General features: G+C 33.6%; 1 protein-coding gene across 6 annotated transcripts in view; it reads left to right on the top strand.

The window, feature by feature from the left end:
* CSMD3 (CUB and Sushi multiple domains 3) overlaps positions 1-23,829 on the top strand; it is a 1,255,667-nt gene that overhangs the window by 956,267 nt on the left and 275,571 nt on the right. For all 6 annotated transcript variants that reach the window (XM_045453867.1, XM_045453870.1, XM_045453869.1 and 3 more), the window contains 3 exons: positions 5,445-5,636; positions 12,861-12,999; positions 16,233-16,420. In XM_045453867.1, the coding sequence (XP_045309823.1) occupies positions 5,445-5,636; positions 12,861-12,999; positions 16,233-16,420 (519 nt within the window). The remainder of the gene's footprint in view (positions 1-5,444; positions 5,637-12,860; positions 13,000-16,232; positions 16,421-23,829) is intronic.

The raw sequence follows: 23,829 nt of genomic DNA on the forward strand, positions 1-23,829 counted from the left end.
TTGGACTACTTCACCAGAATGATCGGTAGATAGTTGCTCTTCCTATTTTTAAAATGGTATTTAAACTTTAATAATGTATTTTAGAAATTTTATTTTAAATTATGGTATCATTTGAGTTTTACCCTGTCCACACTTTGAACATTTTTTTTTTAATTTCAAAAACTCTATCATTTTTATTTAAGAAATGTCCCTTGGATACATTCTCATGTCTGCATTATCACTTAAACCACCCTAGATAACTGTGTGATACTGGGCAAGTTTCTTATTCCTTTTAAGTCTTAATATTCTCATTGGGAAAATATGGATAATAGTAGTAACCAGACTTTTTGTCAGTCAAATGAGGTACAGTTCGTAATACAATCTTTGAAATTCAGACAGTAAGTGTCCAAAATTATTACAAATTAACAATGTTAACTATTCACACATACTTTTTCCCTGTGGCTATCATCATTTCTATGAAATAGCTAGTATAAGAAATACAATACATAGTAGCTACTGGATAATTCCATTTCTAGAATAACCAAAATATAAATGGCCAATCCTTTTGAGGGGAGAGAAACAAGGAAGGGCAGTTATCTTTTGTTGTCAGTTTAATAAAGTTTTGTAAGGTAAATAAATCCAAGCTATTTTTGGATTTTGTATCATATATAAATGACCTATCATATGCATTTCCAGAATGTTCCTTTCATGATATCATCGCAGGTGAGGCATCAAAGTTGTTAAAACCCTTCATCTTTGTTGGAATTTGTGTTTACATTTGTGTCAGGAAAAATCAGACTTAAACCTAATGGAACAACTACAGATGTTCATTTCATCAATTAAATTTGAAGCAATTCAGACTAAAGAAATTAAGAACGTAAATAGAAATCACTCATGTTAATACTTATATAGTAAGTGTAGTATTTTCTGATGTATATTTATTTAATGTGCTTAAAATAGTTGCTAAATTAAAGCACTTAATTGCAAAAGAGTCTTCATTCTATAGAAACATCTTACATGCTATTCCAGAATAAAAGAGAATAAAAAGAAGGGATTAAACTTCTACTTAAAATTTACACAACAAAAAGAAAATGCACATAAGAATTATAAATTTTGAGAATTGTAGGTTCCAGCAAAGTGAAAAATAAATATTGAATAAAAATTACCAATCTATTTTTACATATGTGATAATATATTAAGTTCTAGCATTCTATAATCGCTATTTTAATTATCCTAATTGTATGAGATTACTTCACTGCTGATTCCCAAGGAGATATAATATGGTTCCCTAAGTGATTATTTTCTTCAGTGGCTATAGTTTCTATTTAATACAGAAAACAAGAATGATTGATGTTAAAATTATTATAATTTTGTCAGCCCACAAACACAGAGTGTAACCAGTATGGAGATTAAACTTTGGATAAAGAAAGAAAATAAGACAACACCATTCACACCGAGCAATTGTTCCTGTGTACATTTAACTAATTGTTTTAGAACTCAAGCAATTCCAAGAGGAAAAAAAAGTTTTGGTCTTTCATTAAACCCCATCATTGTCTATTGTGTTTTAAAATCTTATTCTTAATTTGTTTATTAATTAAGAGGAAAAGTAACAATAGGTGTTCCCCACCTCTCTTTCTTTAAGTTGACCAGACCCAAAGGCAAATGCATATTTTCAAACACCATATATTAGTTGTATCAAAGACTTACTTTAACCACTTAGTTCCACTTTAAGTCTTTAAGCACAGTAAATGTCAGCAAAAACATATTTTTTTCTCTTAAATTCAGCTAAGACATGATTGTATTTACTGCTTTTATTTCAATATATTTCTCTAACATTGTTATACATTCATTTTTATTTTTGAGAATGTTTATCTGAAGCATCAAGCTTTTTGCAAAACCAGATTCCAGTGCATGCTTAGCCTCAAGAACAAAAACTAATGAAGTTTTTTTAAATAATTTTATATAATTACTATTTTTTACTTTGAAAATAGAGCACATTTCACATTTGTGTCACTTCTCTCCAATAAAAATATCTTCAGAGCACCTAGGTGCCTCAGTCAGTCAGGTGTCCTACTCTTGATTTTGGCTCATGTTATAATCTCATGGTTCGTGGGTTCGCGCCCCACACTGGGCTCCATATTGATGGTTCAGAGCCTGCTTGGGATTTTGTCTCCCTCTCTCTATGCCCCTCCCCTGCTCTCTCTTTCTGTCTCTCTCTCTCTGTGTCTCTCTCTCTCAAAATAAATAAATAAACGTTAAAAAAAATCTTAGAACATCACTCCCCACTTACATCTTGTAAAACGAATACAGGTATCAGTTTAGTTTGGGTGAAAACCATCCCAGAACAATTTAAGAAAACCTTCATGACTCAGTTTATCACAGAAACACTTCACAAAAATCTCTATCAATAATGGAAGAACATAATTCCCAGAGCCCGTGATGCATTGTAGATGCTTTGCTAAGGGACACATGGGTATTACAGAACAAATTCACTTTGAAATTGGAACAAAGTCCCTATATTCCTCCCTCAATATTCTCCAAAATGAGTTTGTAATTAACAACTAAAAACAACTGTTTCAAAAGTAACTCATATGAAGGTAAATTTAATATTTTTGAAGGTGGTTCAAATTTATGCCAGCTCTAGCTTTTCTATTTATGGATATAATCTCTACCTTTTCCATAATTTTTAAATTGGGTATTTTATTTTATTTTACTGTATTATTTTACTTTATTTTATTTTATTGAGGAGAAAACTTGCATCTCCAGGACAGTTACAGGTAGAAGAGGATAATCTAGTATAACATTTAGGTACTTGGGCTCTAAAATCAGACAGATTTGGGTTGAGATCTTGGTTCTGTACTCAGGTTTTGTTAATCTCAGGTTATTTAATCTCAGGTTCTGTACTCAGGTTATTTAATCTCTCTAAATTTTAGTTTTCTCACCTCTAAAATGAGAATAGTAATGCTATTTGCCTCACAGTATTGTTAGGAATACTAAAGGAATTATATAGGTAAAACCCCTTCCTCTAGTCATTGCTCAGAAACGTTAGTTTATCAGAAAAATAAAGCAAAACTGTAAGACTTTTGATTACACATATAATGATACACAGGTTTGTTTTGTTTAAGTGATCAGTAAAATGATATTTGCAGTCTACATTTTCTAACCTTTTGAAAAATATAATCCTTTAAAAATTAACCATTTTTAGTTTGTCAATAAAGTAACAGAATATACATGCATATGTATATATGCATATTACATATTCATTTATATATATATGAATGATCACTTTTTTGTTGTTACTTCTTTTTATTCGGTGTCAGGCTTAAGATCCCAACAATATCCTTTTTTTTTTCAGTTTCTTAACTGTTCTTCTTGATTCCCAGAACGTTGGGAATCAGAGCATTACGATACTGTGTGTAGGGTCTAGTTTTTTTGTTGTGTATGCGTGTTAGAGAGATGAGCTAAAACAATTTACTAGACAGATTAACAGATTGATATATTGATGAATCTGTCTATGTTTATCTATCTACCTACCTATATGTCTATCTCTATCTGCCTACCTATGTATCTATATAAATATCTACTCACTCAGGATGTATATAATAGAATTTCTTTATTGGTACCGCACTGTGCAAAATAATTTGAAGTCTGTTCAGTTCTATTTGTGTCTGCTCAATTCTTCTTTGTATTCCTAGAACCTAGCACAATGCCTGGAATATATTGTTATAAGTGAATGAATCAGTGAATATCAGTTATGTATCTGCAATCCAGAAATTTGTGTCATTAGTTGAAGATGCAATTAAAAAAATAATTTATACAAGTGCTAAATCCTATATTTATGAATATAGTTTATTAATAGTTTAAATGGAAATTTTAATAGGTTCTTTGTCTTGATACTTAATTGCCATATGCTTTAGGGTAAATCCACTTCATGATAATTCAACATAATATTTTGTTCCATTAACCTGAATAATTGGAGTTAACTATTATTAAATGTGTCATACACTGTGTATAGAAGAACAGTTCCTTTCCTATGGTGTCATACTACTCTCCTTTTCTGTAATGATTTTTTTAACTTTTCATTTTTAGACACGTTTAGATTTATATTCAGTTTTAAGAAATAATAAAAAGAGATGCTGTATACTCTTCACCGTTTCCTGAATTGACAATTTCTTGCATAACTATAGGACATATATCCCAACCAGAAAACTGACATTGATACAATCTACCAATCTTATTCAAAGTTTACTAATTTTATGTATATTCGTGTGTGTGTGTGTGTGTGTGTGTGTGTGTGCTTATTTAGCTCTATGTAGATTTGTATGACCACCACCACAGTGAAAACACAGTACAGTCCGTCACAAGGATCCCTCATGTTATCTTTTACAGCCATGGTCACTGCCTCCCATCCCCTCCTCCTACAACTCCTGGTACCCACTAATCTATTTTCCAGCTTTCTAGTTTTGTCACTTCAAGAATAGTATAGAAATAAAGTCATGCAGTGTGTAACCATTTGATATTGTATTTTTCTGCTCTGCTTAATTCCTTTCAGAACTGTTTAAGTTGTCATACGTATTGTCATTCCTTTTTATTGTTGAGTTCTGTTCCAAGGTATGAATACACAGTTTAGTCACTCACCTGTTGAAGGATATTGGGTGGTTCCAACTTTTTAGCTTCTATATATAAATATGTGTTCAGGTTTTTATGTGATCATAAATCATCATTTCTGCGGGATAAATGTACAAGAGTGCAATTACTAAGCTGTATACTAAGCACATATGTAGTCTTGTGAGAAGCTACCACACTTCTTTCCAGAGTGGCTGTAACATTTTACATTCCCAAGTGCTTTACATGAGTAATTTCATTTTCTCCATAATATTTCCAGCATTCAGTTATCTTATTTTTTTATTTTAGCCATCTGATTGGTATATAGTGATATCTCATTGCAATGTTAAAATGCGTTTTCCTAATGGCTAATGATGTTGAACATCTTTTCATGTACCATCCAGTATCCTCTTCATTGGAATGTATTCTGTCAATATTTTAATTGAATTTTTTCTCCTTCCTCCCCCTCTGCCTATAGTTGACTTGTAAGAGTTCTTTATATACTCTACATACAAGTCCTTTGTGGAATATGTACCTTACAGTTATGTTCTTTCGGTCTGCAGCTTTCTTTTCATCCTCTGCACAATCTTTTCACATGGCATCTATTAATCTTCAGTAAACCTATTATTTAGCTACTAAAATGTCATGCCCTTTATTGAAACAAGTAAGCACACAAGTTAACAAAAAAAACACATTAAAATTATTTTTTGAGCAGGCATTTACAAATTGGCTCAAGCATTTTTAAAGTTAATTTTCTAAAAGCACATAGATGTGAGGAAGGTTCTAAACTGTAAGATCTGGAAATTTGAAATTGACTTTGATAGCATCAAAACTAAAGGTTTGTTTTTGTCTTTTGATAGGTTCTGTTGCTACTGCATGTCGTGACCCAGGGGTTCCCATGAATGGGACTCGAAATGGGGATGGACGAGAACCCGGGGACACTGTTGTTTTTCAATGTGACCCAGGATATGAGCTTCAAGGAGAGGAAAGAATAACCTGCATTCAGGTAGAAAATCGCTACTTCTGGCAGCCCAGCCCACCAGTCTGTATAGGTACGAATTAAAGAACAATTAAAGTTTTATATAAGTATCAAACAATGGATAAAATGGGTGCTGATGTTATTAAGCACAGTATTCTAGAATAGGTTCTATACAGGATCTAAGATTTCAAAAATCTATGAACCTCAAAAAAATACACAAAATTTTAAATGACTATATTTTTCCCCCTAAGGGGAGAGTCCACAATTTCATTAGATTCTCAATAGTTTGGAGAGGAGGAGGAGGAGGAGGAGGAGGAGGAGGAGGAGGAGGAGGAGGAAGAAGAAGAAGAAGAAGAAGAAGAAGAAGAAGAAGAAGAAGAAGAAAAAGAAGGAGGAGGGAAAGGAGGAGGAGGAGGGAGAGGAGAGGGAGGAGGGGAAGGGGGAGGAGGAGGAGGAGGAGGAGGAGGAAGAAAAGTTAAAAGTTAAGGATCAAAGCTCTTGAAAAGTCTCATTTTTCCCTTATCTACTATATAATTGTAGTTATGCACTGCTTTTAAAACTTAAAGAGTTGATGCAGATTCTACATTTAAAATGGGCCATATTCATCTTGCCTCTCTAATGGCTATTTCTTCTCAAAAAAATTTTTATTGAAACTTAAGTTTAGTTTCAAAGCTTTGGCTTTACATTCAATTCATTAATTCTAAAAAAAGTATGTTTTTATTTTGATAAAATAAAATTACACTGTAAGCAACTTGAAAGAAGATCCCATATTCACTCATTCATTGTTCATGGTTTTATTTCTTATAGCACTCAGCATATGAAAACCTAGCACATTTAGGAAAGAAAACTTTATTTTTATTCACATATATCCAACTCATAAATACATTTTCAATGATCATTCATAATGATTTTTTGAGTCACATGGTAATAGAAAGAGTGTTTAGTACATCAGTGAGAAGTGAACAAACACAAGCACTCAATTATTCAGGTTTCCTTTACCCCATCTTGTAACTTCTTATGCAAGAGTTGCAAGCTAAAATTCGTTAGCCATTCAATGTGTCCTAGACATTGTTCTGAACATGGAGGAATAAGCAGTAAAGCATGATGGAGAAGTTCCCTGTTCTTGTGAACCTACTTTCTAGTGAAATGAAAACTAAAAAATCTACATTTTCTCATCACATTTTCTGTATTTTACACATCGGCATTTAACAAGAAAACATTTAATGCACAAAGCAAGATATCTAACAGCTCAAAACAGGGAAGAGACAGTTTTAGACTTCTGTAGAAAATGAGGCAAATAACAAGAAAAAAAAAAAAGAAAGACTGGAAAAAACATACCAATTAAGAACGTATCTTGAACCAGTTCAGATTTAGCCATATTTCCCTTTACTCTTCATTATTGCAGTTAAAGACTTATGTTTTTCTTCATGTACCACTACAAGATTCTAAATCATCAATCATTTACATTTACCATATTTACCATAACTACACTCATACAAGCAAGGAACAAAATACAGTTAAGAAACACTTTCCAAGAAAAAGAGCCTGAGAAAATGAACTTTTCATTTGCTTACTCTTCAGTTAACCTAAAAAATTCCAATTATATTAAAACACTGCATTCTAAACAATTGGAATTTGACTATCTCATAAAGAGAATCTTGGCGTAAAGAAGAAATGATAGAACTCTACAGACTGATTGTAGAACATTTGCTTTATTATAATTCTTCAACCTAGTTAAAGAGTGTTGCTTATTAGAAGGCTATGTAATGTCAAATGTTGTATATTTAGAATCCTACAATATTGAACAGCTTTACACTAAAATTCAAGAATACAGCAAAATATAAAACATAAAGGAAAGGAGAGTGTTGTGATAGACTGTTATAAAATTCCAGCCTACAAAATTCTTTGTAGATAAGACTTCAGCTAGCAAATCCTAATTCTAGGGGAAAAAAATAGTGGACCATTAAATCTTACTTAAATTGAGCAGGTTGTGGAAAGTTTTTGTATGGATTATGGTGCTGGGTACTATTTTTTGGGGGGTAGGAAAAAATAGCTTGGGGAGAGGATATGCATTAGAGATTTTCTGAGGAAAATAATATAACCTAAAAAAAAAAAAAGTCTGAAAAATTGCTAAGGCTGCAGAAATCTTGACCTCAGAAACTGATAAGAAAGAACTCTATGATTGGAAATACTATGCCAAAGATTAAACCCTGCACTTTTTAGAAACTCTATAAGTCTATGTCTCAGACTCTGGAGTATAAAGCGTTTTGCTTGCATGTAGAAGTAGTCAGCCTTAAAGCAAGTACCAAATAGAAGGACGTCATCTTAAGAGAGTTAATAGAATTCATTCCAACAAAATTGACAATGTGAAGATTACTTTGACATTGCCAGAGGGAAAGTAGTCCCACTCCATATGAAGGTAAATAACAAAGACATTAGTGCAGGTGGGCTGCTGTTAAAGTCAGTACACACAAATAAAACTAAATGGGGTCAGAAAAATTAAGAAAATTGCCAAATAGTTATCAGTAGTTGCCTGTGTAACTGCCTCTTGACAAATTACACTGAGAACAAATCATTAATGTCAGAATTACATGGAACCTAACTGAAAATTTAATTCATAAATCTATTTGACTTAAGGAGAATCTTATTCTGGATGCTTGATGATTAGATGCATAAAAATTAAAATGCATTTTCCAAGTGCTATTTAAAATTTAGTATATTTAAGGAAAAGGAAATTTTCTTTACTCACTGAATATTTTGGATTTATAAATGTCAGATAATATCTCTGCTTGTCTCAATGGCTTTTGTAGATTTGCAAAATCAACTACAGCAATGAAACATATTGGGAAACCTTTGATAAAGAAATAATGGAATCAAGAGAATTTTACATGATCTTATGCCTAAATTATATTATGATCATGGAAAATATCCAGTAAGATACATTAAAATACATGTAATATATTTTCCTGTACTAAAAAATTCCCTATACCTTTTGTGATAAAAGATATAAACGTATGTATGGACATATGTATATGTATAAAATTTCTGGAAACTAAAAAGACCAATTTTCCCTATGAAAAATAAGGAAAATTGAAACAAAATTGCTCTCCTAGCTTTCCCCAAATTATACGTAATCCCACTACCTAAGCAAGAAAAATAAAATAAAATAAAACAAAGAACATTTTGCTATCATTCTTGTTTTTTTTATTTGTATATACATACATATGTACATTTGCCATTATTACACATATTTTTATAACTTTTTTCAAGTTCACATATAATTTTGCAAGTTTTAAAAGCAAAATATGCTATTATTTTTATCAAAATACAGAGCTACAAATTCTACTGTTCATTCATCCCTAGTTATCTTTACTGTTTTCATAATCAATATAAAGAACCACTAGCAATTCCACAAACATTTATGGAAAGTGTAGTATATACTGATTCCCAAGTTTTAAATAACATATAAGGCACAGTCTTTGGCTTACAGATTAGTGATGAATGTAGACACCTGAATATAATATTTAAATAAAGACGGTCAGGGAAAAGATCCAACACAGAGGTGTTGTGCATACTAGAGTAAGTTGAAGAGAGCTGAAGTTCAGCCCAGACTGGGAATTTCCAGGAAAACTTTCTGGAGGCAGTGACGAATCTTGAAACATAAGTAAGAGTTACATAAGTGTACAAGAGAAAAAAAATTTTCACCAAAAATAAATAGCATGGGCAAAGGCATAGAAATGCCAGAATAGAAGCATTTTGATAGTGTTTGAGTGCAAATTATGTAGTTGATAAAACTGGAAAAGTTGCAAAGGTCAGGTCATAAAAGTTACACTGGAGTTGGGCATTACCTGTAGGCAATGTGAAATAACTGCAGGACTGTATGCATGGGCACAGTATGATTAGATGTTTTTTATTGGGAGAGGATGTGTTGGCAGAAACCAGAGGCATGAAAAACAAGAAGTCATTGCAATAATTTAGGAGGCAGATAAGAATCAGATCTAGAAATATGGTAGTAGGCAAAGAAAGAGGAATAGGTAGAAATATATCTATGAGGATCTATAAGTGTTTCTTGATGGATTGGATGCATGTATGCAGTGAAGAAAAGAGAAGACTCTTGACTTCTAGCCTGGGAATATAGGTGGATGATAGTGCTAATCAAACAACTTGGAATGCAAAAGAAGAAACCAATTTGAGTTGAGGACTGAATGTGTCAGATATTCTGTGTTTGATGTGCCCATAGGCTATCAATTAGAGATAGCCAGTAAACATTTGGGCATATGGCTTAGAATTAAAAAATGGGATACTGTCAACATGGAAGAATGTAATGGAGCAGAAATCAGAGACAACCAGGCAAGGACCTCAGAAGAATATTACAATTATAAGATGAAGTGGAAGAAGAGACACCTGGCAATGAAACTGAGGTCTGTACAAAGACACTAGAAGAAAATTGGAAGTGGAGTTGCAACAAGGAGAGTGAATTTAAGGTGAAAGCCAACCCTGAAGAATGACTACAGATATGAAGAGAAAAATCAAATGAATCAATACAACAGTCTTTTTAGGGTAGCCTAAGAAGCGAATGTGTTGGGGACAGGGAAACTGAGAGAGATAGCAGTGTTTGGAGAGGGGATGAGAGATGGGAAGAACCTAAGAAAGCCATTGAGAGTCTGTAAGCAACAAAAAGGTTGTTGTGTCTCTGTAAATATAATTTAAAAGGAAAACAATTCTAAATCTGAAGAGAAGTTTTCCCAGGATGAATACTTTGGTGTTTTTCTTTGAGAGTTTTTCCGGGTGATGACCTGCTTCGCTAACCATGTTAGTCTGCCTATCAGTAAATACAACATCCAACTGAAGAAAGAGCTCATGAGATTAGACCTCCTTTCCAAAAGACTTATAGTTTTTTTTAAAAAAATTATAAATAAATAGGAGACACTTTTATTCATAAAGAACTATTGCAGTGTGCATGTTGAGGGTGAACCATTGTAACTGGGAAAACACTGTGACCGTAAGATCTACAAGTTTCTCAAGAGTTAAGCAAAAGGGATTCTTCTCATCGACAGTGGAGTATACAAGGCTAGAAAGAACCAGGTGTAAGGAGCAGGATGAAAGTGTGGCTTAATCAATCAGTAGAGCAGAGAATATCTTCCAAGCCCATCCTGTCCTCAGGAGGAGTTCTATGCTGGCTCAAGGCTGAGGGTGTGCCTAAGTTCAGAGGCCCAGAGGAAGGACAAAAGGTTAGCCAATGTTTCATTACATGTATTTTATTCTGATTAACGAGTGAATTTTGCTACTCATTTGAGTGAAAGAATAGGAATCTACAGTCTTATGACAGGAAAATAAGGGGGCTTATTCAAGGGGTCCTATCTAATACATAGGTGAGTTTTATCTGAGTCATATGGGTAAGGGTGATTCTTCACAGTAAGGCCATGTAACCAAACATGAAAGGGTGAGGAAATTTCTCAACGTTTATTTATTTTTGGGACAGAGAGAGACAGAGCATGAACGGGGGAGGGGCAGAGAGAGAGGGAGACACAGAATCGGAAACAGGCTTCAGGCTCTGAGCCATCAGCCCCGAGCCCGACGCGGGGCTCGAACTCACTGACCGCGAGATCGTGACCTGGCTGAAGTTGGACGCTTAACCAACTGCGCCACCCAGGCGCCCCAGGAGATTTCTTAATCAATGGGTAAAATTCAACATTTTCAGTTGAAAATAAAAGGTGAAAAGAAATAGGTCATAAGGAACTTTGTTTTATTTTTTGGATGAAAGAGATCTGAACATGTCTGTAGAGAAAGGCGATGAAGCAGCGAGATTATAAGTGACAAAGGAAACAAGAATCCAGAGAAGGAAGAGAGATTATGTGACCAGGTAAAGGGTGTTATCCTGATTAACAGGAGAGACTCTATCCTCTGATTGTAAAGAGAAATATTCAGGGGACATTGAAATTTGAAGAGGGCAGACTGAAGAAAGTTGACATATTTATGTCTCATCATTTGATAAGTTCCACAAAGATGTGCAGGCAATAGGTAAGCAATGGTAAATAAATTAAGTCTGAGCAAATAAATATTCTCAGTAGAGAAGGAACTGAGGTTATCTACTGTCATTGAGACACTGAGACAAAGGGAGGGGAGGGGTGTGGAAAAATGTAATAGACATCCATAATATAGTTGGCAAAAATTACTAAATTATAGTGATGATTTTGCACATCTAGACTCAGGCAAAGAATGAAGTTCTAAAATGTTGCCCCAAATAAAATTCTCCTTCTTCCAAAACCAGTTTGTTACTGTCAAAAGAATCCAAAATGCCTTATAATTGAATGGTAAGATTTATGTGAGGAAACTGTAATTTTAAAACTCAGATAGGAGAATATTGATGTGCTAATTATGTTTATGAGACATCATGAGATCATGATCTCAAGCTGTCTCTCACCTGTGTGTGTATATGTGTGTTTTTACACCCCCACTGCCCCACTCAACTGGGCCCCTCCATATCTTCATGTCTCTATTTTTTCTAAAGCTGCCGATTCTGTATATTATTTTATCATAAACTGTCAAACATGGACTTCAACAATAATCCCTTAAAGAATCGATTCCCTGAATTTCACTCACAAGCCTTTGAACCTCTTCATTGAAGTGTTACAGAAACCTTTGTTTGGGACTGTAATAATTGTAGTGTCTGTCTATTTTCATCAACAAATGAGACAACTAGAATTTAGCGATATGGTAATATTCAGTGTGAATGTTTTATTGTAAAGTGCTGTAGGTTCTCAGATAATTATCCATTCTCATTCATTCACTATTGCCAAAGACTCTTCCTCCATAAATACATAAAAAAAATGTACCAGGGAAAATGTGAAAATGAGCCAAATGTCTCATATCCCATTATTCCACTTATTATTAGAGATTTTGTTTTGATTTGTTTTGTTACTTTTTCTTGAGACCTTCAGATTTTTTTCTTAGCAACCGTGGAAAACCATCTACACCTCTCTTCTCAATGCTTAGTTTTTACATGAAACCAAATAGTAATAGAAAGAGAAGTACATATGTAATTTCTTCTTTTCTTTTGAAACCAGTAAAGAAGCTAAGTTCACTGTAACCATGTACATATGTATTTAATATTTTAATGGTCTTTCTTGAAAGACAATGCCATGTTTTCAAGCATTCAATACTAGAAAAAGTCAGGTCTATATGAAGCCTTCTAAATTTTTTTAGAGAAGTGTTTGCACAGATACTGATAGCTAATAAATTTTATGAATCACTTAAGGGTTTTGTTTGTTTGTTTGTTTGTTTGTTTAAATTAAAGCACCTTGTGGAGGCAATCTAACAGGATCTTCAGGCTTTATTCTTTCGCCGAACTTCCCTCATCCATATCCCCATAGCAGGGACTGTGACTGGACTATCACTGTCAACACAGACTATGTTATCTCTTTGGCATTTATCAGGTGAGTTCCTGTGCATTTCTACATTAAAAAAATATATCGTTTATAGTTTTTACTTTAGCATTCACACTAGGCAAAGTTTTGTTTCTCTATATGACACTTTAATTAGTTTTCATTAATTCCAACACCAATACTTTGCAATCAACACTTTTCAAAGCCTTGTGTACTGGTGTAGGTGCTCGTGAAGCTCTGAAGGCCTAGTGGGTGAGCATCTTCACCAGATTTCCATGTGGAGGAAACATGTTGAAGGCGAGAGGTTTATTGACTCTCATGAAATGTCATCTCTTTATAACCCTTCCTCTCTCCCTGTATTTACTGTCACTGCTTCAAAAAATTCAGTTTTTCCCAAAACTCAAGATGAAAAGGTCAGTATTCCCAGAATTTTTTCCTTCTATTTGTGTACCACCCAAAATCTTTTCACAGCCTCTAAGTACCCATATTGTGCAGCATCATCACCGTTGGGCTTATGAAAACGTATATTCTACCTCTTATTTTTCTGGTGATCTCATTAAGTCAAGTTGACAAAGAAGAATTTGATGAATCACTCCCATATGATTTCTCAGCATAACTTGTCTCATGATAGAGCTTTACAAGACAGCATTCCAGACTTTGCATTTGTTGGTTAGCAATGTCAATAGCAGGGTAGGCTTAGTACAGAAGTGGTGGAAGATGCAGCCTCCTGTGTGGGAAAGGAGGCAGCTGACTTTGAGCTCTAACTCAGCCACCACCATCTGTGTTACCTCCGGTGCCTTACTTTTTGCAATGAACCTGTTTCTTCACATGGAACTAGTACCAATTGTCACAAAACCTAGCCTAATGCTTTTCCTTAATATTTCTATGGGAGGTGTTAGGTATCAGCAATTCAAGGAGTTCCTAAGTAGGAATGTTCCTAACCCTCAGTGTCCAAGACTGATGTATGTTGGCTCTGGTAACACAGCCTTTCCTTCTGCCAGTATGTTAAAGCTGCTTGGAATTTACGTAAGATGTTAAAGTTAAATCTTTAAAACTGGTCTTAAAAACTAATTTGAGCTCAGACAAATGTGAAAAAGTGTAAATATACAGACTTTCTATTTTTATAATTTGCAGTGATACAATTGATCATTGGTAATCACGAAACAACGATGATAGTGTTAGTCATATGCCAGGATCCAGTTATGAGACAATTTGCTGAAGTTATTATACTCATTTTTACAGTTGGGGAAATGGCAGTATAGACATTAGAAATGTCTATTTGAATGATACAAGGCCTTAGTGGGCTTATAAAAGTATTGTAGTTCATAAATGAGTGGTAGAAGGCTATATTAGGCAAAATACATGACCTAAATTTGATTTCCAGCTCTGTCATTTATTATGTGACCCTACGGAGATCACTTAGCATACTCATTGGGAAAATGAAAATGATAATCCCTTCATTATACCACAGGATTATTGACAAGACCAAGTTAATATTTATAAAACTGCCTTGTAAAATAGGAGGTACTATTAGAATGCACTCTTTTTTTTTTTTTTTTCAGGAAAAAGTCATTACAGGCAAGATTCTAAAATTTCCTTAAAAATATTTCTTTGTTTTACTCTCACTTTTAAAGAAGTTTTAAAACAATATTTTGAAGTATTTAAGCCTAAACTAGAAATTTAAAAAAAATGGACAATAGTCCATTGTTAAATAGGCTTATGGGGCTTCTAAGGATAATACATAACCATAATATCATTTAGAAAGCACCTGTTTCAAGTGATTCTGCCAACAGTGACATAGGTAAGAAAGTTGCAATACTGATCAAATCTTAATATGGAAAGAGATGAAGTTTAGAAAGTTTGTGTTTTATCCCAGAAGAAGGGTAGTAAATAACAAAATAAAGTCTTCTCCTCTGATTTCTGCTATATTACAGCCAAAATTACCAAACTTTAGGCCTCATATCCACTGAAAGCTTTCAAGAGCAATTGCTTTAGATGTGTGAAGGTACACTAAATAAATTAGGACAGAACGATGTGGTTGTCCCCTAATTATCTCATGGTACAGGGTTCCTTATTTATGGAAAGTTTGGAAACGTCTGCATTTTACCAGTCTTTCTTCACCACCATTTAATGCACTAATAAAGTAGCTGGATTCCTGTCCCTTATACATGCACATGTTAAGGATTAGAATTGTTGTGGAAACTTAACCTCTATAAATCCAGTAGATTTGGAAAGAACATTTCTTACCTAACCAAATTTCTTATTTATGTGCAAAGATGGTAAAACTTGACAAGATAGTTTCTCCACTGATGGATGTTTAACAATTGCAAGCTTTACCGATTTTATTCTATATCGTGAACTTGTTGACTTTTCTTAATGACCCAATTGAGTCCATCTTTTTCTCTGTCACATTATGAACTAAGTAATAGAGAAACAAATGACTGTGTGTCTTTTGCTTTCTAAATATATGGATTCTGTAATCATTCTGAGACAATTCTCATACTTTTGAAGGTTGTGTAGGCAAATTTATGATGCAAATTTTACAATTCAAAACACTGACTTGAATAATTTACACATTAAAATGTCCTTATTTACACATTATTTAACTTTGACAGTGTGTGGGTTTGATTTCTCTTACATCAAGTTCTAGAGGAAGAAAATATATTACCCTGGGGGAAAATAATACCTAATACAATACTCAGTACTTCATTTGAGTAATTTAATGTAAGTTTTGTATTTCAAACTTTTGCTTGAATCTGCTATGTAGAGCTGAATTTTAAACAGCAAATATGCTTGTAAGTTTTGAAGTTCAAGGCAAATAATACCATTGACAACGGAAAAAGGTTACATTTTCATGATGCAAAATATCTGGGTGAAAATTTTTAAAATTAGATGCTGTCCTCCACATTTTATTGATATAAAGTAATTTACATAAGGATATGTAGCTAACAAGGGCAGAAGCAAGGCTTGAACTTATATCTCTGACTTCAAACCGTGTACCCTTTCATTAGATAAACTGCCTTACTATCATTTGTATTCCTTGTAGACACAAGGCCAACTTACAAATATTTGAAAATATCAAGGTGTCCTTTCTCTTTTCTACTGTTTTGATATCCATATTCAGTGTGTTGTTGCCAGGTAACTTTTCAAGTTAGCTTACTTTGGCAGAGTCTGTTATTTTTAAAGATGTTGACTGAATTAATATATGATTATATGACTATTATACTTAATACCTCAGCAATAACCATTCCAATTCCTTTTCTCTCTCTCTCTTTTTCTTTTAGTTTTAGCATAGAGCCAAATTATGACTTCCTCTACATATACGATGGACCAGACAGTAATAGCCCGCTGATTGGAAGTTTTCAAGACAGCAAGTTACCAGAGAGAATAGAGAGCAGCTCAAATACCATGCATTTGGCTTTTCGGAGTGATGGATCTGTTAGTTACACTGGATTTCATTTAGAATATAAAGGTAAATGTGAACATTTGATTTTTGCAGCATGATTTAGAGTGTATTTTATACAGGAGATTAATTCTGTGTTGGTCATTGTCAATGGTTAGTTATATGTGTATGTCTTAGTACAGACTGCCTACAATTGATCTCATAGAAGAGCTCTCAATGTAGACTTTTCCTATCAGTAGGAAGGAAATTAGCATTTCCCTAATTCCTACCGAAGGAAATGTATCAGGCAAACAAGTTAGCAGTTAGTACATTGTGGTAGTTGGCTAAGACCACAAAATATTTTTAAAAAGATGACATTTTTGGAAGCTGAAGATTCATTCATGTTTGTTCGGAGACTACTTTCAGTGATAAGGAGAACAAAGTATACTGATAATTCCATTTCAGGAAATGTCTAAAGACATTTAAGTGTGTCAACATTCAGAATAGGGAGAGTAAAATATAGTGATAATTAAAATATTTTAGAGTATTTCTTCAAGTATTTAGAGGAATCAATATTACAATGCCTATGGATGTGGTTTTTTAATTTTTTTAATGTTTATTTATTTTTGATAGAGACAGAGAGTAAGCGGGGAAGGGCAGAAAGAGAGGGACACACAGACTCTGAAGCAGCCTCCAGGCTCTGAACCGTCAGCACAGAGTCTGATGTGGGGCTTGAATGCACGAACTGTGAGATCATGACCTGAGCCGAAGTTGTACACTTAACCAACTGAGCCACCCAGACGCCCCAATGGATATTTATTAATATATTTTTCGTAATTTTTATGCTCAGTGACTATAAGAATAAATAGGTCTTAGTTGTTTAAAGTTAAAACTTGTTGTTTTTTTCAATAATTGAGCTTATGAAGGACATACCTATAATTTATCATATTATTTGAGTTCTAAAAAGACATATTTTGGATTTGTTACTTGCCACCTGGCTTTTTTTCATTATGAACTATTTTCAATAACTGAAGATTATACAGGATAAAAAAAACAAACTTCAAATTATCCACCATCTAATCTGACAGACCTTTATATTGTGTCACACTTGCTTCAGATCTCTCTTTTCTTGCCTTAAAAAATATAATATTATATATACACTAGAAATTCCTTTTGCATTTGCTGTAGAACAAGGGTGTGTCTCTTCAGGTCTATAAAAAGAAGTAAAGGTGAATTACACAACTTTACATGACATGGGTTAAGGAAATCTTTTATAGGGAATGGGAAAACTCACATATTAACAATATATGGATGCTTGGAATCCTCCAATATCTCCAACAAAATTTGGAAATGCATGCCAGGGTCGAGTTATCTCCTGGACATGGACATGGTGTGGATTTCACTATAGTGGAAAGGTTGAGCCCTCTATGAGTCTCTCAACTTATAGAGGAAAGTAAAAAGAAAAACAATGGCCTTGTCAGTGGAAGAATTTACAAGGTGTTTGATACCAGACAATGAGGATTTGGGTTCCCAACTATTTATTGGGGCCCTAAGCATGATAGCTGCTCCAAACCCTCTGGAGAAGTTTAGGCCTTATAACAATGGGTTAGGAGGCATTGGTCTTATGCCAGGTTGAACTTAAGTACCAAACTAATCTCTCTATGTGGAGGAGCCTTTCCACACTATACAGTGGGTAGGACCAAGCTAGCTGGCTATCCAGGCAGACCATAATGAGCAATCAAGACTATTTTTAGTCCTACCCTTTTGATCATAGTTCCCTCCTAATTCTTAATATGTTACTTATTTTTTCCATGAATGTATGATTACAGGTGTTTTAATATTTTCTTTTTTTAATGTCTACTTATTTTTAAGAGAGAAAGCAACAGAGTGGGGGAGAGATAGAGAGAAGGAGAGTGAGAATCATAAGCAGGCTGTACATGAAGTGCAGAGCCTGACATGGGGCTCGATCCCATGAACTGTGAGATCATGACCTGAACCAAAATCAAGAGTTAGACACTTACCCAACTGAGCCACCCAGGCACCCTTGTATTTTAATGTGTCCTATCATGTACATATCCTTCATCCTATTTTGATAAAAATTTTCTATTTCCATCATGTACATATCCTTGTGAAAACTGTTTTTTCCCTTTACATTGTTTTTGAGATTTATCAATAATAGAGATACGTAGGCTTAGTTCATTAATTTCTTTATGGTATTCCATCATAGGACTGTACCACAGTTAATTTACAGATTTTTCTGATAGACACATGTTGTTTCAGTTTTCACTACCAGAAATAAATCATGATGAAATTAACATTCTTTTGCATGCCTTCTTGAGCATAACTGTGAGAGTGTCTCTAAGGTATCTATCTGCCCAGGAGTGGAATTACTGGGTCAAAGACTATAAACCTCTTGACTAACTCCATATTGCCTAGTTATTCAAAGAAGAGGTTATACCAATTTATATTTTCAACAACAAGAAAAGCATTTCAGAAACTTCATATTAAAAAAATGAAGATATAATTGACACATAACATCATATAAATTATATTAATTTTAGGTGTACAATATAATGACTTGGTATATGTGTATATCGTGAAATGATTACCACGATGTTTAGGCAACTATGTGTAGCTACATATACTTATACATTTTGTGTATGTGTTCATGAGAACTTTTAAGATCTATTCTCCTAGCAATTTGCAAATATGCAATACACTATTGTTAACTATAGTTACCATGCCATACATTGCTTTATAAATGAAAGTGTGTACCTTTTCATCCCATTCACCTATTTCATCCAACTTCCATCTTGGCCTCTGGCAGCTACCAGTCTGTTATCTGCATTTATGAGTTTGGTTTGTCTTTTTAGGTTACACACATAAGTGAGATCACACAGTATTTGTCTTTGTCAGTCTTATTTCACTTAGCATAATGCTCTCAAGGTCCATATATTTGTCCCAAATGGCAGGATTTCCTTCTTTCATGGACGAATAGTATTCCATTGTATAGATAAACCACATTTTCTCTGCTCATTTATCTGTTGCGTCACTGAGGTTGTTTCCATGTTTTGGCTATTGTAAATAATGCTGCAACCTGCAGCGCTATCACTATCTTTTCAAGATAGTGATTTTAAGGAACCCCACACTTTTGAAAATCCAGTGCTCTTGTCACACTTGAAAATTGTCAGCCTCGTGAGTATATTAAATGTATCTCATGGTCATTTTTATTGTCTTTTCTGTAATTACTATTAAGCTGAACATCTTCTTCCTATTTTTATACTGAGGTTCCCTTTTTGTTAATTGCATATTTCTATTGTTGCACATTTTTCTAGTAGGTTGCCTGTTTCTTTTTTGTTTTGTTTATAGGAAATTCTTTTTGTATTATGGATATTAATCCTTTATTCATGTTCCATGTTGTAGTAAAAATCTTACACCATCTTTGGCAAGCATTTTCACTTTCTTTCTGGTTTCTTTTGCTGTATAAAAGTTTTAAAAGTCAATATCTATATTTATCATTTCCTTTTCTTCATAGTTTGTGAAGGCTATGAAACCTTGAAACATTATTATACCTTGATTTAAAAAAGGCATTTTGTTTCCTCATGTGGAGTTCATAAAGGCATTTTCCTCAACTTGCTCTAAAGTTTTAAAGCTTTGCCTTTCATTTTTCATCTTTTTCATGTGTGTGGAGTATTTTTTTGTAACCGAGGAATCTAATTTTATTTTATTCTATTCTTTGTGTGAATGGTCCTACCACCATTTTTTTGACAAGACAATGCTACTGCTCTCAAATAACAAGTCTCTCTATCACTGTTTCTGACTTGTCTATTCTGTTCTGTTGGCCTGTTTATCTATTCCAAGCCAAGATTTCTCTGAATTTTACTACTATAGCTTTAAAATAAGTAGACATGAGGTAGGCAAAATTGTCCCGGTCTCTGTTAACCTTTTTAAATTTTATTTAGATTTTAGAATTAAGTTCTTTCTGCCTCTTGAATTTCATCGGTACTGCATTGTATTTATAAATTATTTGGAATAAATTGATGTCTGATACTTAGTCTTTTCGACTATTATTATGGCATATCTCTCAACTTATTCATACCCTCCTCATTGTCTTTCAGTAATAGTTTCTAATTTTCTTTATAAAAGTTTTCTCATCTAAATCTTAAATGGCTTATAGTTTCCATTGTAATTAATGATATTTTTATTATTAGATTTTATTCATTGTTGCTAATGCATGGATTTTTGTAATTAACTAGTATCTAGCAAGACTTCTTAACTCTTTCATTAGTTATCATCATTTTTAATGGATTTTTTTTGGATTTTCTGTGTACCCAGTGACAGTTCTGTTTCTTTTTTTCTTGTTTGTTTTTTTGGGTTTTTTGTTTGTTTGTTTTTTCCTAGTCCATACACTCCCCTGCCCCTCACCCCCTTGGCTTAATGATCAGGGCAAAAAATTTAGTATCATATCAAATTAAACAGTGGTAGCCATCATTCTTCTGTCATTACTGATTTTAAAGCAAATTCATCTAGTGTTTTACCTTTAAGTATTTTCTATTGGTTGGGGCGATGTTAATAAGGGCTGACATTTTTTAACTCATTGTTTTCAGAGACATTTCAAGGTTATTTACATATAAAAATCATTTACCACTCTGAATGAAGAAGTTTTAGCACAAGGTTATAAGTAATTAGCCTAGTCATGTGGCAGAGCTAAGATTTGATTCAGATTGGGCTCCACAATGGACATGCTTATCCAAAATGTTACACTATCTAGATATATTTTTTATCAATTATAGGAAGTTCCCTTCCATTCCTGATCTACTAAGAATTCCTTAATCATTCTGGGATTGAAGTTCATCAGCTACTTTTTCATCAGCTACTAAAAATATCACATGGTTTTCCTTTGTTTAAATTAAATATTATTATAAAAACATAAAAATATATTATAAAATTATTTATTACATTATAGATTTTCCTTCCTATATAATTGTCTTTGTCTAGTTTTGATCAAGACTATACAATCCCCCAACTTTGGGAGCATTCTTACTTTTCTAATATCTAGAATAATTTGTATAAGATAGGGATCATCTGTTTCTCAAACATTTGTGAGAACTTCCCTGTAGAACTAGGGACTTGGTGATCTGAGGTAGGGGAATTTTAATGGTTATAAATCTATCCAGGTTTTCTACTTTATCTTTGATTTCTGAAAGTCGGCTTCCTAAAAATTATTTTCATCCAAGTTTTCAAATGGTTGACATAAAATATTTGCAGTATTTTCTTACTTTATTTGTTGCTGTATGTTTTTTATTAACGTTTGGTTCTTGTGTTAGTAATAGTATTTCTTCCTGTCTATTTTCTCTGCATCTCTGCTTTCTCTTTTTTCAGATTTATCGAAATAAATACTTACCTTACTAATTTTCCGAATTTTTTCTCTTCTAATATGAACTTTTGTGGCTATATATATTTTTTTCTAAGTACATCTTTACCTGATTTGCAAAAGTCTTAAAATGCAGAGATTTATTATCAATAATTCTAAACTTGTCCTAATACCACAGCGTTATGATTTTTTTTTTGCATCAGTTCCTTAGAAATAGTGCCAATTATTTTTCCTCGCTTATTTACTCTCTGCACTCCCATTTACTCCACTAACTCCCTACAAATATACTAAAATACAAGCGTCTTAAGAGCAAGATCTCTATTATTCACCAGTATACAATTAATACCTTAGAATAAGTGCTTACACACCATAATTTTGGTAATTATTTAATTGATTGATTTTAAGCAACCTAAAGAGGTGTCTTCTCATTTTGAAATCAAGTCATAATTAGAATCATAGAATAATAACATTACTGAAATATCAGAAATCTTAGAGATACATCTCTGTCCTGCATTTTGTAAGGAGAACTTGGCTCTTTAGGAATAGCTACTTATATCTGCAAGCTAACAGGCTTATAAAGAAGACCTATTTAAGAGGAAAACAAAAGAAAAAGGAAAGGAAAGAAAAGGAGAAGAGGGGCTCCTGGGTGGCTCAGTTGGTTAAGCATCTCACTTGGTTAAGCATCCCAGGTCATTATCTCACGGTTTGTGAGTTTGAGCCCTGCACTGGGCTCTGTGCTAACAGCTCAGAGCTCAGAACCCGGAGCCTGCTTTGGATTCTGTGTCTCCCTCTCTCTCTGCCATTCCCCCACTCACGCTCTGTCTCTCAAAAATAAATAATAATTAAAAAAATTAAATAAATAAAAAGAAAAAGGAGAGGAGAGGAGGAAGCAAGCAAAGAAGGAAAGAAAAGAAGGAAAGAAAAACAAGAAAGCTGTAATCAAGTCAGTAAAGCTAGATTCTATCGTAAAACATTTCCATAGATCTCTAGGATAAAAGATACAGGAAAAATTCCACAAATACTACCATGCTTAGTGCAGGTGGTACTAACTGATTCCAGCATTCTTTCTTGTGGAAACTGGAATTAACCTCACAATCCTTTCTCTACTTAACATTCCAGGTAGCCATTCCTAAATCCATATAATTAAACACTTGAGATAAAACCTACTCTCCTTTTTCTTAACTAACTTCTATCCATTTCTATTTCCCAGCTTGATCCATTTCCATGTCCCATCATTTCCAACATTTCCAAAATTCCTAAGATTTATGTTGTCATAGGAAAAGGACCACAAGTGCAATTTTTTTTAAAAGATAAAATTAATCATTATGTACCTACTATATTCTAGATACAATGATTAGTTCCTTTTAATGAATTCTCTCTATCCTTCCCATGAGCAGGACCATTTATAAATGCAACAGAAATATTAAAACTAACACAAATAAGTGATAAGTATCTCTATCCCTATTTTACAAATGGCAAAGCTAAGGATCAGACTATTAAAAAGAGTTACAGAGGGGCGCCTGGGTGTCTCAGTTGTTTGGGCATCCAACTTCTGCTCAGGTCATGATCTCACAGTCTTTGAGTTTGAGTCCCACATTGGACTCTGTGCTGAGAGCTCAGAGCCTGGAACTTGCTTTGGATTCTGTGTCTCCCTCTTTCTCTGCCTCTCTCTCTCTCTCTCTCTCTCTCTCTTTCTCGCTGTCAAAAATAAACATTAAAATAAAACATTAATATATACATTAGAAATAGTTGCAGAAAACGATATAAATTATTATTACTATTAGAGTAAAAGCAAATAAAAATATAAAAGTCAAACAGAGAGAAATACATAGTCATTCCATGAACTTCAATCTTTCTCCCTGGACCCTGCAATTACTCCCTACCATGCTCAGCTGCTACACTGATGCCTACTTACACACAATTTCATGAAGTCTTATTTTTATACTCCAGACAGTATTTCTTGCCGATGTTAGTGTTAAGTTCATGCTAGTCCCCAAATCCAACCTAATTAATTCTCTGGACTCTCATCCATAGGAAAGTTCCATGCCCCACTACAGGGTCTCCAGGGTCTGTCTTTTTTCATCAGCCTCCCTATTTCCTATCCTTATTCCAAACATGTTACCTC

Source organism: Leopardus geoffroyi, chromosome C3 (assembly GCF_018350155.1).
Source record: "Leopardus geoffroyi isolate Oge1 chromosome C3, O.geoffroyi_Oge1_pat1.0, whole genome shotgun sequence".
Classification (NCBI taxonomy): Eukaryota; Metazoa; Chordata; class Mammalia; order Carnivora; family Felidae; genus Leopardus; species Leopardus geoffroyi.